The sequence below is a fragment of the Acanthopagrus latus genome, chromosome 20 (genome assembly GCF_904848185.1).
Source record: "Acanthopagrus latus isolate v.2019 chromosome 20, fAcaLat1.1, whole genome shotgun sequence".
Lineage (NCBI taxonomy): Eukaryota > Metazoa > Chordata > Actinopteri > Spariformes > Sparidae > Acanthopagrus > Acanthopagrus latus.
This window is the reverse complement of record NC_051058.1, coordinates 4,590,724-4,607,682: the sequence shown is the minus strand read 5'-3', so window position 1 is coordinate 4,607,682 and position 16,959 is coordinate 4,590,724. Positions and strand designations below refer to the sequence as shown.

Here is a 16,959-nt window from a genome sequence, read left to right as displayed (position 1 = left end):
TCTTTGATATTTTAGTGGCTTGGTAGTAGTTTCAGTAAAATTAAAGCTGTTTTTGTTTTCAATTTTCAGTTGTCTGACTCATATTTTCAAAGGTGGTAGATGAAAGATTTAAGCTTCTCATATTTGCACACTTAATTTGAAGCTACATCCAATAAGCCATTATCTTAGCTAAGCGTCAAGACTTCAAAATAATTCCCTAACATGCAGCTCTAAAGCTAGCAAGCTACAACAATTTGGAGTGTTATGTGTTTGAACAATCATAAGCTTTGTCCATAACTGGATTTGCTCCTGTTTGCTTGAGCAGCATATGATGACACCAAGACACCAGGAGGTAATCGCTCCCAAGCAGGAAATGATATTTATTCTGGTGAAAACTCTAAAAGATGAAAGATTAACAGCACAAAATATTGATAACAGAAGCTCAGAATAAAAAAAAATGTATTAGGTTTAACAGCCCCACTTCAGTGTATTTTGTCATTTTTATTAAGTTTGGCTTTATTTATACCACAACGGGGAAATTTGCTTTTTACAACAGCTTGAAATATGCTTTATGATATCTCATATTATTCTGATTCCTTACTTGACAATGTTGATGAACCACACTGTTCACCACTATGACTCTTTTAGAATCTTCAAATTATACATTATCCTTCTCAATCCACAAGAGGAACTTGTGTTTTGAGAGACAGCTACCACTATCCATGCTAATATCCACACTATCAATGCTGATGATGTTGATATTAATGGAATAGCAATCTGGCTGCCACGGTAATGGATTACATTCGAACATGCCCTTGTTGTCGATTTTAAAAAGGAGGTTAACAAAAAAACAGGAAGCTTAACCGGCTGGAGTGGGGCTTTATAAAATGTTATATTTTTGTCAAACCAGATAGTTTTTCATCACCACTTGTATTTTGGGAAATGTGTATGGATGTTTGTGTACCTGTGGAATGATGGTGAGTTTGGACCTCAGGTCATGCAGGCCTATCTCAGCGATCTTCACTTCGTCAACGGTGATCTCTCCTGCTGCAGCCTCCAGTAGTCTGAAGAGACAGAGCGTCATGGAGGACTTGCCGGCTCCTGTACGACCCACAATACCAATCTGTACAGAAACACACACACACGCACACACAATCACAGCTGTGATTAAAGAAGCTGTCCTGTTGATCCAATATTGTTTATTGATTGCCTCATCACACAATCTCTACCTTCTCCCCTCCTTTGACGTTCAGTGTGAGTCTTTTTAGGACGAGGTCCAGTCCCTCTCTGTAGCGAACGCTGTAGTCGTGGAACTCCACGTTACCCTCCATCGGCCATTCAGGTGGGGGCTTCTTATCCTCCACCTCCCAGGGGGCCTGTGAACACAAAATGCAGCATTTCTGACCAGGAAAACTTTCTGAGCAACTCATTAGCCCTGCTTGGTTTTCAGCACAACTGATTTGTTCATCATTCTGCGTGTGCAGAGTCACTCGGAGCTGCCAAACATTTATGTCACCTCTGGGACACACTGGATGCTCCAAACAAAGGCGTTCGCTAATAACTCTACCAGCTTTAGAAGGGGCAAACGCTGCTGAATGATGGCTGCTGTACAGTACGCTGTGTACAGATATGTATCAGAGGGGCCCTTGTTGGCACCAGGTAATCTCACATTTCTGGATCTAGTTTTAGTTTATAGGACCTGTGTTGTTTGAGAACATGCCTTGGCAGCAGGACAGTTTCTTGGAATGTGGGTAATTTTTTAGCTGTAGCACTAAGCCAACACTATTTTGTCTCTCTGGAAAGCAAACACATGCACAGCCCAACTTTAGCTCCAAAAGGAATGGAGGTGGACACATTTTCTATGTTCTTACACACACACACACACACACACACACACACACACACACACACACACACACACACACACACAGGTAGAGTAGGTACGACCAGCTTACCTCTGTCTTTGTCTCAGAGTACTCTTTCACTCTCTCCACTGCAACGATGTTGTTCTCCAGATCTGAAGACATTCGCACCATCCAGTTCAGAGACATGGTCACCTAAAAAAACAAAACACACTCGAATGTATTTCAGTGACCCCCAGTAGGTACTTCTGCTGCTTAGGAAAAATTGATTTAGTGATCTTGATAGCACAGTTAATACAGAGCAATAGTAGACATCTGGAGTCATGTTTCTGGTAGGTCTCCAAGTTTGATCTCCACAGCACTGTGTGAGCATCGAAGAAAACGTTTGCTCCACATATGTATTCAGGTATAAGGGGAGAAAAAAGCTCTGCCTTCTTTGTATTTCTTTAAACCAATCACTCAACCCAGAATGCACTGAAGGTGACGCTGCAGATGGGTGTCAGAGGGAACTTATTTTGTACATGGGGAGGCGAGCCCTGGCAATTAAATGGCTTGCATACCACGTACTAAAAAACCTACGGCATGGAAAAGTGCAGTGGAAGGGTGGTGCAAGCTGGAATTCCAATTCGGAAACCTGGGCAAGATATGCGCAGCCCAAGTTTGTCGACGTAAACACAGATCACAGCAATGAAGAATTATTTTTACCTTATTTTTCCATCATGCTTTACTTCATAAGTGTTTTTTTGTGATTCAAGAGGTAAATACAAATCTGTAGTTTTCATTTGCACTTTCACTCAGTTGATCTGTGCTCAACAGATGTCAGAGATTACGACCTTGGACTCGCACACTCAGTAACTTGAGATCTGACTTGAACATGCAAAGAATGATTTGTAAGCATTTCTGATAGAAGTCTTTAAGAGTATGCATGAGGAGCCGATTCCTCCTGTCCTCAACTGCCAGTAAAATTCATTGACTTGCCATTAGAACACCCATTTGAAGCGAGCATGGACTGCAATGCTTTTAGACTGGAAGTCAGGAATACTGACTATCAAATTCCAATCATGACTAGTTTGCTTGCCTGCTAGCCTGACCTCTCCGATGTATGATAGGACTTTCAAGGAAACTAACTTCAGCTACTGATTCATGTTGTTTGTTGTGTAAACAGCTAAACGCTACAGATAGATCATATTACGTACCTGCAGAGCGTAGGACACTGACAGACCCACGAGGCCAGGGTTGAGATTTTCCTTTCCAGTCACAGCGAACAGAGCAGCAAACAACACAATGCAGTTCCCAATGAATTCAATACGCACTCCGAGCCACCTGTATGACAGTATCACAGCGGGTTAAAGTTATGATAAATAAGATCTAATGGAGAGCAGAGGAACTCGGATTCTGTAAGTGCAGACACATTTTAATTTATGACTATAAGATTGTTTTAGGCATGTTGTACTTCTGGTCACACGAAAATAAGATTTTGTCAAAGCTGGTGCTCTGATTGCTGATTTAAAACACCTGCAGCGAATACCAAAGTATATCATTAAAGGTCCTATTGATATGAATGAATGGTTTAATTTTTTATATCTTACGGTTTTGAGTAGAGTAACACTGTTTGTTATCATGCAGCATCTGTGTTTAATCAGCATCAACAGACCTAGTAGTTGTATATTTCAAGAACAACTGGTAAAAATGGTTGATTTTATCAAGTTGAGATTAAGTGAGTATGCAAAAACAAACAAAGTTACCTAGTGTTAGCAACATTAAATTTAGCTACCTAGCATTAGTGGCATTAACCCTGGCAACGTCAACTGCAAAAAACTGTCAACCACTTGATGGGGCAGATGAGCTGAACAGCAGTTATGTTATCACTACCCCCTTTAAGCAGAGACGGAAGTTGTGCTGTCACACTGACTTGTGTAAGCTCTCTATACTTAGAGAACACTGCAGCAAGTGAAATCATGTTTAGCTCCTGTGTGTGAGTTTATACACTATAATGTTACTTTACTATACTTTCTTTTAATAGTTGTAGGTCTATCCATTTGTATCCAGGGGCATTTTGGTCTTTGCCCCTTAATAATGCCTCTTTGGAATCGAATACACATTTGTGAATTAGTCTGGCGATGCCAGGCTAATCTAGAATGTTATCTCTTGTCTTTAATACCAAAGTATATCTATTTACGGTGCAGATATGACAGTGGTGCTGCTGCTGTTCTGCCGAGCTGAAACAGGAAACTTACCTGTTAGACACTATACCAGGGTAGTAACTCTTTTGGTTGTCATCCACTTTCATATCACTCATCAGAATAAAGGCAGAGTGTCTGCCATAGGCTCGGATTACACTACAGCCAGTGACGGTCTCAGAGAAATGGGAGTATATGGGAGAGCGGCTGACTGACTCCAGGCGCTTTAGCTGCCGAGACGTTGCGACGTAAAATCTCTACAGAGGTCAAGAAACAAACACAACATTACAACTGAACACGTTTTCTCAGACGATCAGATATTCCAAAACATTTATGATGCACGCAGATGAGCCCACACACACATACACACACAAACACACGCTGAGCAATAAAGGAAACCTGTATGAACAAAACACCTGCAGTGCTTATTTAATATTCCAGTTTATGCATTTTTGATAAGTAATGGCACATTAGCTGCTCAGAAGTGGTAAATTCACCTCAGTCTTACATACTAAATATGTGTGCAGTTCGCTCATGTTAAACTGCAGGTGTTTTGTTTTCATCACACATATTTCTGCATTGAAAAAAAATTTTTGGCCTGATAAAAATAATACAATTACTTTAAAAATGTTAATAGCTTAGTTCCCCATTGCATCTACAGTTGTGGTCAAAAGTTTACATACACTTGAACACAACATGTATGTACACCATGGCAGTCTTGAGTTCCAATGATTACTACAACTCCCACTTTGGCTGGGTCTAATTAATTTATCAAACTATTAAATTGGGCTGAGAAAATCATCAATAATCAATCATAATCATTCAGAGGGAGTTAAGAGGCCATGTTACAATGCTGCAAAACTATAAATTCGTATGTATTTGACCTAGCAGATTTGGTCATATTTTCAGAAGACCTATCATAAATGTATCATTATAACAAACTTCCATGCATGTTTTTTGTTGTAGTTGTAGAAGTTGTAGAAATCATTGGAACTAATGACTGCCATAATATACATTTTCTTGTATAGTGTATGGAAACGTTTTGACCAAAGTACATGTGTCATCATATTATTGTTGTGAGTGGTTTGGCTTGTATTAGAAGGATTTTGCCCCAAGGGCATTACAGAGAAATGATGCAGAAAAGATGAAGGGCCATGCAGAATGGATGCCATGATGAAACAATAGCAATACAATGAGCTTGTGTCAGTATGGCTGATTTTAGTCATTTGGACGTCCGGTTAGTATAAATGTTGAAGGTGAGCACACAGACCCTAAACGCCCCATGAATCTCTGCCCCAAAATCTCTTTACCTGAACATTTTATTTACTGATCTGTGACTGATGATTTCAAGTCATGATTATCTGTGTTGGAGAGCTAACATATTTATAAGTGTAATTGTGTTTTGGAAAGTAACCTGGACTTCAAGAATCAATTTGGTGGATGGACCCTTTAACTAGATGTAATAGCAGAAATATGCAAAACTGTGCCAACCTGACATCAAATACAGGAGTGTGTTTTGATCACTATAAATTGTATCATCCTATTTTAAATGGCCATTACAACACTTTTTCAAACTTGTAATCTTAACTTGATGCAATACCTATAAACACATTAGGAATGTGTTGTGTCAGAATTAAATATTCTGATTCACATTCAAAATTCTAAATCATACAATTATTTAGCAAAAATGAATGTTGGATGATCTGGAATTTGCCTTGTTGTTGGTACTACAGCAGGGCTCAGCAATAATAGTTTGAATGCAAGGTTACCATTGGCAACCTGCTCATGTCTGTAAGATCTATCCAATCAGAGCAGACTGGGTTTTTCGGACAGGGGGCCTTAAAGCGACACTAAAGCGAATACAAGTGCAGCAGCAATTATGACAGTATGAGGGAAGAATAAAATGGTTGTTGTTGTTTTTTTTTCATATCAAAGCATACTAGCATTTTTAGAAACTATTAACCTGAAAAATGGCATAATACTGGACCATTTTCATATCTAAAAAATACATGACAGAAAAAAGGAAATTGTGCACCCCAAAGCAAGACAAAATATCAATGTTTGTTGCATTAATGAAATTGAAACACTAGCCCAAAAATGCTGCTGTTAAAGTCACAAGGCCGGTGATTATTTAAGTTCAGATTTTGTTTATTTCCTGTAATTGAGCTTTTAAATATTCCTTTATGTCACATATCATTAACAAGCATATGATTGTGGAGTATTGTAATCAATACAAAATATATGGTGACTAAAAATGGTGTCCATATTTTTAGTTTCAGGGACCACAAGCTGATGCCTGGTATCCACTTTTAAAGTAAGAGCTGAGCCCTGTGTATTGGTGAACATTACACACATAACCTCATTAATTCTCAGTGGGCAGAAGTTATTATAGCAAGCCTTACTGGCAAACAGGTCCCTCCTGCCTGTCTAATGATCTTAACAGATGAGTGAGTATGATAAGAAATGATCCTATCTAACCCATTGTAGAAAGGAGTTTGCAGAAAGTTTAGTAGCAAATCAACAGTCGACTGGACATTGTACTCCCTGTCTAAATGAGATTAATCTACAATTCAATAAATCTAGTGAGATTGTTTCTGCCTCCAGAGCAGTCCTGCCTCTGAGGATTAATGTAACACAATTAGATTTTTAATTTGAAAAAAAATAAACATGTTTTGTTTCATATAATATCCTTAAAAGATGATTGGTGTCACCAACTGATCCAAGACTAGAGCTTCCACAGTCTAAAGCTACAGGCTGGCCGCTGATTCAATGCCAGCTAGGACTACTGGACTAAACTACACTGCACCTACAGCACTAGAACAGCAATGATCTACACTTTAACCACATGCAACAGTCTACCAGCACACACACTCAACATCACATGCATGTCATATTAATGAGTTAGCAGACTCGTTTCCTATTTACCTGAACCCACCAATAGAACACCATTAATGGGGCTATGACTATGAGGAACATTGGGGTGAGGGCAGAGCATATGAGCAGCACATTCAGTGTGTACCAGAAAGTGCGCATCCATATGTCAATATTTTCTGGGATGTGAGCGTCTATAGCGTCCACGTCTCTGCTGAAGCGGTTTAGTAACCGCCCAGTGGGGGTGCTCTCGAAGAAGGCCTGCGGAGCTCGCAGGACCCCCTGAAGCATGTTGTGGTGCATGAGCTTGGCTGCCTGCAGCATACTGTAGGCCCGGCACAGCAGGCAGTTAACCAACAACAGCACACCTGTGAGAAGGGGGGAGGGGAGGGGGAGGGGTCAAGCGTGACAACACAACAACACCTGCGTTAAATAGATTATGAGCCTTTCCAATGTCTAATGAAATGGCAGCTTCCACTGTCTACAGACTTCGGAGACACATTCAGGACTTGATTGTGGCTTTTTTTTTAAAAACCATGTGAGACGAAAAGTGCTTTGTTTTAGTGTGTGCTTCCACTGATATAGCTGATATAAATACCAGTTCCAATATTAACAAAATGTGCGCTCTAAACAAAGAGAAAACCAAAGATGCATCACTTCTTATGGGCCAGCACAGTTCCCCGAAAGCAAAGGGGGGCAAAGTGGTACAACTCTGGTATCAGAAAAAAAAAATAAATATTAGTCTACTACTATCGTCATAGTGTCTTATGACTTGAGGCTACACATGGCCACTCACAAGGGATTATAATATCTGCAGAAGTGTGAATTCAGAAACAGCTCATTCGGTCATCTGCCTCCTATGGGTGTCACACAGTAGCAACAACTATGTTACATTAGATATGGATACAATGACAGGATTCATCTGAGCTTGTGTCAGTGTCTTGAAAATGTTTCACTTTCCCTCAAACAAACTGGAACAAGTCCAGTTGAGTATGCTATAGCACTTAGAATTACAATAACCTGGATGACTTTTGTACAGGAAGTACTGAATGATAGCCTAACCACTGACTATAAACCAAAACATTTTCGAATACAAGAACCCCAGACACTCTGTAACAAACTACCTGGAGTATGGACAGCCAACTTCTCTGCTACTTTCAAAAAACACATAAATTCTCATGCGCAATATATGGTAGTGACTTTAACAGCTCCATAGATATTACTTTGTAAACCTTAAATCAAATCCCAGTCACACTAGCTTACAGTAAAGACCCATTACACTAGTACACAAGTAGATCCAGCGGTAATAAAACTCCACCACTAGAGCAATGTTATAGATCAGCAAAATTACTTCTGATAATTGGTACTCCAAGATCAGGTTTTACATTCAAGTAACTTCCCTATATTGTATGCATATTGGGGCTGGCTGTGTTGCTCAATATGAGTGTGTTTGGGTGTGTGTGAAAGCAGGCTGCGGGCAGGACAGGAAGTGTTTGGCTGCGGAGAGAGCAAAGAAAACATATGATTGAAAAGGAGATAATCACAGCCCCGGACGCTCATCAGGAACAACATCACAGTCTATAGAGAAATAAAAGCCAAAACTGGAGAGAAAAAGAAAGAAGTTGCTGCACCGACTTGCATGCGGCATGCCATTCCAGGAAGAGGAAGAATAGAAAAAAAAAAGAGGAACATGAAGGTATAAAAGACCATTTGACATAAGAACAGTTTCCCGAGTACCTGGACAAATAAGTATATGAAAGCCAGGGGCGCAATGACAACGGCAAAGATAGGTGTGCTGGAAATGATAACTATAATGGTGGAGAGAGACACGAAGACGGTGCCCAGCAGCATGAGCACGGTGGCTGGGAGAGCCTCATCTATGATGTAGATGTCCTTGGAGAAGCGGTTGATGATGCGTCCTATAGGCGTGGTGTCAAAGAAAGACTGGGGCGTGTGAAGTTTGTTGATCAGCAGGTTATTGTGCAGCTTCTTGGCTGCGCCGATGTTTCCCATGGCTAGTGTGAAGGAAGAAATCATAACCAGGATACCTGAGGTGGGGATGAACCAGAGGAGTAGGAGGAGTAAGATAGTGAGAGAAAGGTTAAAATGTGGAATGAGAAACCAATGGAATTGCTATTAGATACAGGAAGTGTCAGTCCTGAAAGTAGAGATGCGACTCTGTAAAAGAACAGCAGCCGTCAACATTATCTTCCACATCCACAGCCTCCACACACTCAACCAACACAAAACAGCAAATAATATCAATGCATACTTATAGTTGCATATAGATGTAGTATGTGTGTATTAATGCTATCTCTGGTGAACATCCTTTAGTCCAAAGCATCTGACTTCTCCTCTAAGTTTGTTTCAGATAGAGAAACCTTCATTATGTCTAGTAAGAAAATACATTCACTTAATTTCAACAAACTCTGCAGCTAGAAGCTGCATGGATGGAAGAAGCATCGAACTAGTTCAGGTTCAAAAACAATTTCAGCACCTTGATGTGGAAGCACAATAAATCAACTCCAAAATGAAGCCCCACTTCATTCAGTTCTTACTGTAACAATTAGTGTTTCTTACCTTGCGCTATGCCCAGTGCTGCGTACACCCCCACCCTCATATGAACATTCTCCTGAGTCTGATTGTTTGAGGCGTCATTAGTCCACTGGCTGAGCCAGATGTTTGCTCCGATGGACGCGGCGCTCTGACAACCATACAGGAAACAGATGAACACCGACAGCAGAGGTCCCACGGCCTTGATGTACTCCAGGTACACCTTTGCTTTCACCTGGTTAGAGGTGACACAGCAGTATGTGATTAATTTATCTCTCATTGCTCTGAGGCTTCAAAATCATTTTGATGGTACAGTGTCTTGTAATTGGATTAATGGTCTCTGTCACAGCCACTCTATTGTTTCTCTGTTTCTGAAATATGTATCTTTGGTGAGAGTGATACATACATGTTTACTTCAACATACATTTTTTTCTTGCCGTGACATATATAATTTCGCACGTAGTTAGAACCTACATTTAGCTGACAAATTATGACAGACCTGAGATCTGTTTTTACAACTGTAGTGTTGCACTCAAACTGTGGGGGGCGTCAAATCCAAAAAAATGCCAATTTCTACTTAAATGGTGGCTGAAATAAAATGCTGCAAATAAGCAAAACAATCTGAAATGTTAAGCGTTGCAAGCCCCTCCACCAAACATCCTGCACTTTTGGACTGCCCACTGAGCTGTAATTTAGACCCTGGCAGTGTGAATGCACTCAGTTCCTCCAAAAGTTCCTAGTCTTTGAGGAAAGTTCCTTTAAAATGTCTATCTGTATATCGGAAAATAAAAGTAGACAGTTAAAAGAAAATTGCGTGAGGAGAGAAGAGAGATCTGATAACCTACCCTGCCTGTTTCGGCAGTCTCTGCTTGAATGAGTTTCTCCTTCTCATGTGGTTTATGTTTCTCTTGTTGCTCTGAGTGTTTCCTCTGGCTGCATCCGTGTCTCCTCACTGAGCGGGTCTTGGGGTTCTCTCCATCTGCTGAAAGTATGCTGATCTGCCTGTAAAGTGAGGAAAAATAATGTGAATGTATGGAACCTATTCAGAGGATGCCATTTACAAACAAATCCAGCAGACGAGCGTTCAAGAATATGTCTGCTGTGCGTGTTGATGGACAAATAATAATATTCAGTCAGTGGCTGTGCCCTTTATCATGTCCAAGGAAAATGCAGAATCCATGAAAAATTCTAAACCTTAGAGCTGAACAAACTAAAATCTTAAAATCCTTCCTCTACCTGATGAAATGTCTCTTGGCTTCATTGATCGCTGGCTCATTGTCTGCCATGTCTGTGTGGTTGCTGAGGGCATCCTCAGGGAACAATTCTCCATCATCAATTAACTCATCTGTAACAGCATCGTGGGCATTATTAGCGTTATAAAGCTTTTTTTTCAAAACAGCTCGACCATAAAAATGAAATGAGATATATGAGATAAGGGTCGAGGGAAATGTTTCTCTACCAGTGGCCTCGTCCTCCTCTATGATGTCATCCAGGGAGTAGTTCCTGAGAAACTCAGCGAAGGCTCCATTCTGAGTGAGCAGCTCCTGGTAGGAGCCCATCTCTGACACCCTGCCTTCCACCATCACCATGATGTTATCCACCTGGGGCAGGAAGCTAATGCCATGTGTCACCAGGATGCGTGTCTGGAGTCACACAACAAAATACACCGCGTTATCTCACAAACTACACACATGCAGATATCGAAACAAACAAACCACGGTCAAACATACGCACACCTTTTATTGTAAGCTCAATTTCCATGACATATTCATTTCCCCGCAGAATCAGTTCACACGGGAAGTCAAACAGCTCTTATCAGAAACTGGTACCATAAATATAAAGAAACAACTAAGATAAACTGATAAAAGAAGCAGCCTCCTGTCTTGTAAAAAAGATAATATGCAACTACTTCTACTGGAAAAAAGGGTGAAGCTGAACTTTGGCACAATACTACTGGGCTAAACACTCATGTTGGTATGCTGTAAAACAAGCTTAGCAGGTATAATGGTTTCAATGTTACATGTGAAGCTCATGGGAATGTTTTAAGGTATATGGTCATAAACTTAAATTACTGGACCTGACGATAGTGCTGAATCAATTTTCATGGGATCATGAACAAATGTATTAGTCTATCCAGCAGTTGTAGAGATATTTCAGTCTGGATGGAATTGGTGGAAAACAGAGAAATAGCATATGGATAAAAATCCTTCTATACTGAGCTGGGGGCTTCAGGTTTCAATATTCAACTAGTCAATTATTCTGTGAACACACTGTGTATTGCTGTAAGCTAATCGTTCATCTGTGGTTTTAACACATTGCCGTAAAAAGTGAAATACAGTAGTCACATTTAATGAGCAAAGGTGGACAAAAAGCTCAGTTTAGACCAAAGATTTGTGACACAAAAAAAATTTGGAATGTTGCATGGGAAAGTTGCAGCATGACTCAGGTCGGCTGATTGCTTGACAAGCAACTCAGCTTGTCAAGTCTTGTTTTAAAACATAACACATGTACTCTATGTAATCAGTACCTATTGCTTAACTCATTCACTCAACTTTCCTTCTCCACCACTCTCTTTTACACACTCCCTTGGTAATGCACACACCTTTTATCATCTCCATTTCATCTTAACTACAAAATGCAAAAGTAACTCTATGCTCATTCATAGTTTAAGGCAGGTCAAATCATATCCAACACAAAAAGCCCCAAAAAGACGACATTAACGCGTGGGTACAATCAGTTGTTGCAGATGAGATGATCCATTGTCTTGTCTCTTAGGTGTGAACTGGCAGGACTTTAGAGCATTGCAGATTGGCACACTGCAAAAAGTTGCATGTTTCAGCTCGTCACATAGCTTTGATCTGAAAAAGGGCTTAACTTTGGCTGTTTCTTTTATTTATAAGCTAAAATAATTATCTTTATCATGTCATGCAACAGAATTTGAGACATTTAGAGAAAGCAGTCACATTGTTACTGTAGTCAAACAGATCAAGTATAATTGAGTTTTAGTCCAAACAGATCCTGGCTTTGTTAGTTTACACAGCAGGTTGTATTTTAGATTATCATTGTTATTGGGTGACAAAATATGATACATCTCCTGTGATTAATCATCTAATCGAGTACTTTTAGGGAGTAGTCAATGGCTACCAAAATGCAGAGGGTGTTAATGCCTTCCTCTTAGCTATGCAAGCCTGAATGGTGTTCCAACTATGAGATTCAGATTCATGAAAGGTTTACCCAGCTAAGAGCATAACTGTCAATTTCTTTCCAGTAAAACAAGATGAAAACCTTGATTTCAGCTCCCCTCACCTTTCCTTTTAGCAACCCCTCTGGACCAATGAGGTTGTCAAAGATGTGTTTGGCCACGTGGGCATCCACAGCAGACAGCGGGTCGTCCAGCAGGTAGACATCAGTGTCACTGTACAGAGCTCGGGCCAGACTCACCCGCTGTCTTTGCCCACCAGAGAGGTTGATGCCCTGCAGGATAGAGATATATCAACAGAACTGCGTTAATATATTATGTGTTTTTTTATTTGGTTTTTTGTTCAGTAAAAGTCTCAACCAAATGGTGGAAAAATGTCAAGAAACTTAGAACAGACATCAAGAATTGCTCAAAGGAAACTAGAACCAAATCTGCCACGTGAAAACACAAACAAAAAACGTGTTTCTCAGCAAGAGAACAGAAAATTAAAGTACCTTCTCGCCTATCTCCGTCATGTCTCCTCCGGGCAGGACCTCCAAGTCAGGAGTTAAGGCACAGGCGTCCAGAACACTGGTGTACTTCTGCGCATTGTAGGGTTTTCCAAACAGGATGTTATCTCTCAGCGTGGCATTCTGTATCCAGGCCTGCTGAGGTACGTATGCCACTGACCCCTAAGGAGAGTGTCCCAAAGAACATGGTATGTAAGTATTTTGAGTGGCGTAGATTTTTTAAGAATGAAAAGGTACAATAAAGACAATAAATGAATATCGTTACCTGCTGGTATGTTAAAAACATGAAACAAGAAGTGAAGTCATACCCGAACAGAGACGTCTCCCTCCAGTTTCTCCATTTCACCCAGCAGCGCGGAGATGAGGGAGGACTTCCCACAGCCGACGTGGCCCACCACTGCCAGCAGGGAGCCCTGGGGCACCATCACGTTAATACTACAAACACACAGTCAACAGTTTTAAAAAGAGTCTCAGGGATGACAACACAGACACATAACAGTATGTGGCTTTTCATGACATACTTGTGCAGAACAGCAGGATCTTCTTTAGCCCACGTGAATTTCCCGTTAATGACCGTCACTGAAAACTCTGTTGGGCGACAAAGCGTCACGTTATTTCCTTTTGAACTGGCGCCAATGCGATGAAGTCTGTCTGACAGGACAAAATACTAAAATGTGTTTTTGAACTGTGAGTCATCCAAAAACTCTTCAAGCTCTTAGTCACTGGGTGAGTGGGATGTGGTGACTTTGGCCTTAAGCCTTGAATTAAAAGAGCTTCAAAATTAACACAAAAGAATGATGACATATAACAACAAAGCACATTTTCTCAATGTAATGCAGACATCAAGGCGTGTTTAAGGCATAAGCAATGACACAAGAAAAAATGATTAGCAGTGTTCATTCTTACCTGTGCCTGTGTTCTTTCGCTCTACAGCATGTGGGTCCAGTTCATCGTGACTCAGGAAAGACTGGATTCGCTTAAGTGAGACGCTGGCCTGCAATGCAGAATAAACACACTCAATGAAACCTGTCAACAAAAACACACAGTAAAAGAAAATACGAAACAGAACCTACCTGTACCATACTGCTAATGACTTGGGGCAGCATGTTGAGAGGAAACCTGAGGATGTTAAACAGCGAGAGCGACACAAAGGCCTTCTCCGCATCCAGGACGTTGTTCTCATCCACAGTCACATACACAGCAAATGTTGTCAGGGCAACCTAGAAACACATTGGAAAACAGGCCACTCAGACGACGAGGTCTGTCAGTTTATTGGAGAGATGTACAGCAGTCCATTTGCTGATGCTTCACACATTTACATATTTATGTGATTCCATCAGTGACTTATCCGTGACCTCAGTATCAACAGCTACTGAAATGGAGGGATACCAGTTTGATGATGGGGACACGGTTATTTACACTTGCTCTGACTAGGACTCTAAATTCAGGGGCAAGACGTCAGGACAGGCGTGAAGCAGTAAATGAGCGAAAAGAAGATTAGCTACTCACCTACTTGGAAAAGCACCCGGCCTATATTCTTTTCTATATATCTGATCATTGAGTGTGTTTTACCCTGACGTATCCAGGCAGTTAAATTAGTATTAGTTCAATAAAAGACTGAAACTTGATTGCAAAAGGTATACAGTTATATATTTCCTGTTTCAGAAGGAAAATAGGTTTACAAATATCTCCTTTCTCAACATTTTGTGAGTTTATGTTGTTATTTAGTACGCTAAAAGCTCAGAGACCTCTCCCAGCTGATTCCACAGAGGCTGTACTATCAGATTATTGCATGTAGTATAAAATGTGGTAGTACAGGTAGAAGACAGGAGGGACAAAGCTAGAAGTAGATTGCTCACAACACAGTACATAAATGTCTTTGACATAACATCAAAACATCATATTTCATACTACCATTTTTTCACATTCTGTTGATAATGTGATCATTCTTGATGTTTCAAAGTTGCTGTAAGCCTTGTCGTTGTTTTAGTTAACTTCCTGTATGTTTTCCAGTTAGAAATCCCTTCCCTCCTTTCTACATCACCATACATAGCAGCAAAAAGGAGGATCCTGCTCTCTGCGCATTCCCACCTGCTGATGAAGGTTTCTATCCTGATTGGATAAAGTGGGCAGGGATACCAGAGAATGCATTTTCTCTTTTACTGCATGTGCAGGGGGAAGAAGGTCAAGGGTTACCAACTAAGTAACAGTATTTACTGTTGGAATATAGAGCTAATAGAGCTATCTAATGCTTATTTAGAAAAGAAAGAAAGTATCACTGACAGCAGCTTTAAACTTGTAAATATTGGACCTTTAATCCATTACATCATTTTACATTACGACTAGATTACTCGACTAAAACAACTGATAATGTGTCTAACACCCCACTGGTACTGAGTTAAGTTATGGTATTCAAACATGAGGGCTGAGCCTACCAGAAAAGGGGCACTGGTCCAGGCCATTGTTGACAGCGCTCCCAGATACGCTGTCTTGCGCAGCACGTTGAGTTCCTTCTGTCGGATGGCTAAGACCTTCTCTTTGAAGGAATTCTCCCAGGCGTACAGCTTTAGGACTTTGATGCCATTCAGGATCTCGTTCATCAGCTTGATGCGAGCATCCTTGTACTGCATCTGCTCTACCTGGGAGAGAACAAGAGGAAGACAGAGTCAAGAAGTTATGTTGTTCTTTATCTGGCAATTAATAGACTAACAAAACACAGTGGACAAAGTAGACAAAGGATACTTTTCTGAAGTGCTATATCATAATGCTATATTTAATGTCAAATCATGCAGAATCACATATTTCAAACGTGATTGAATTCCAGTACACTTTGCAAAGGGATCAGTGTATTTCAGTGTATTGTTTGAAAGATTAATTTGGACTCTGTTGTTTTGAAAAGCTGAAGAAAAAGCTGGTATCCGCATGATCAGATGTGCTTTTGAATGAGACACTAGCACATGAATTAAAGGACATGTTCACAATAAAACAGTGACAAGATATACAGTCAGGTGCCCATATGAACACTGAAGCAGTTCTGCTTGGTGTTATCAACCTCCTGCTCATACTAGCCATTAAAAGATCTCTCCTTAATGTGCCTCAAATGTTACTGATAAGGAACAATATAATTTGTCGGTGCAAAAGCTAAACTAACTAAACTACTAAAACTGCCAAAAAACAATATGAGCTTATGAGTAGTAGTTCCACTGATAATCAATAAAAAAATAACCGTAAATTACACCCAGGTCCTGTTCTGTCAGTTCCCACCTGGTAAGCTCGTGTCTTCATGGCAATGACAGCGTTAAAAGGGATCAGCATGACCATGACAGCCACCCCAGCCAGCACAGATGGACCGAGGTTCTATAAAATGCAGCAGTCAGAAAATCAATGCAAATATAATTCAAAATGAAAGCTGCAAGCAGCCGATGAACGGGCCCTCACTGATGTGGCCGAAAAACAACCAGCAAACGTCATGCAATGTACTGTGCTATTTACAGCAATCCATGCATAATGTGTGAACATACCTGCCAGAGGAAATAAAGTGCCAAAACAATCTGAAGTGGAGCAGACCACAACATGTTGAGGAAAGTGGTAAGATCCATGAACCTCTGTGCGTCCACAGACATCAGGTTGACTACCTCTCCCACCGTAGATGAGCGCTTGGCAGCATTAGTTATCACAAGCGCCTGCAGAACAATGATTTGGAGGGGGGGAGAGACAACTTTACTCAACACTGTAACAAGATCATTTTCTGTGGAGCAGTACTGTATCTGTTAAGGAAAAGTGCTATGCATAAGAATTTTGTGGAT

At 40.6% G+C, this 16,959-nt stretch overlaps 1 protein-coding gene across 5 annotated transcripts in view; it reads right to left on the bottom strand.

Moving 5' to 3' along the window:
• Positions 1–16,959, bottom strand: part of abcc3 (ATP-binding cassette, sub-family C (CFTR/MRP), member 3) — a 53,564-nt gene that overhangs the window by 3,162 nt on the left and 33,443 nt on the right. The window contains exons 10-28 of one of the 5 annotated variants that reach the window (XM_037081004.1): positions 16,675–16,836; positions 16,418–16,510; positions 15,589–15,792; positions 14,227–14,373; positions 14,060–14,147; positions 13,675–13,741; positions 13,462–13,588; positions 13,139–13,315; positions 12,752–12,919; positions 10,905–11,088; positions 10,682–10,790; positions 10,291–10,447; positions 9,473–9,680; positions 6,947–7,260; positions 4,079–4,278; positions 3,038–3,164; positions 1,935–2,036; positions 1,209–1,355; positions 944–1,102 (exon numbers count right to left, since the gene is read on the bottom strand). In XM_037081004.1, the coding sequence (XP_036936899.1) occupies positions 944–1,102; positions 1,209–1,355; positions 1,935–2,036; positions 3,038–3,164; positions 4,079–4,278; positions 6,947–7,260; positions 9,473–9,680; positions 10,291–10,447; positions 10,682–10,790; positions 10,905–11,088; positions 12,752–12,919; positions 13,139–13,315; positions 13,462–13,588; positions 13,675–13,741; positions 14,060–14,147; positions 14,227–14,373; positions 15,589–15,792; positions 16,418–16,510; positions 16,675–16,836 (2,940 nt within the window). Of the gene's footprint in view, positions 1–943; positions 1,103–1,208; positions 1,356–1,934; positions 2,037–3,037; positions 3,165–4,074; positions 4,279–6,946; positions 7,261–8,629; positions 8,941–9,472; positions 9,681–10,290; positions 10,448–10,681; positions 10,791–10,904; positions 11,089–12,751; positions 12,920–13,138; positions 13,316–13,461; positions 13,589–13,674; positions 13,742–14,059; positions 14,148–14,226; positions 14,374–15,588; positions 15,793–16,417; positions 16,511–16,674; positions 16,837–16,959 lie in introns of those variants that run through there. The other 4 variants (XM_037081005.1, XR_005071769.1, XM_037081006.1 and 1 more) reach the window with 4 other exon arrangements.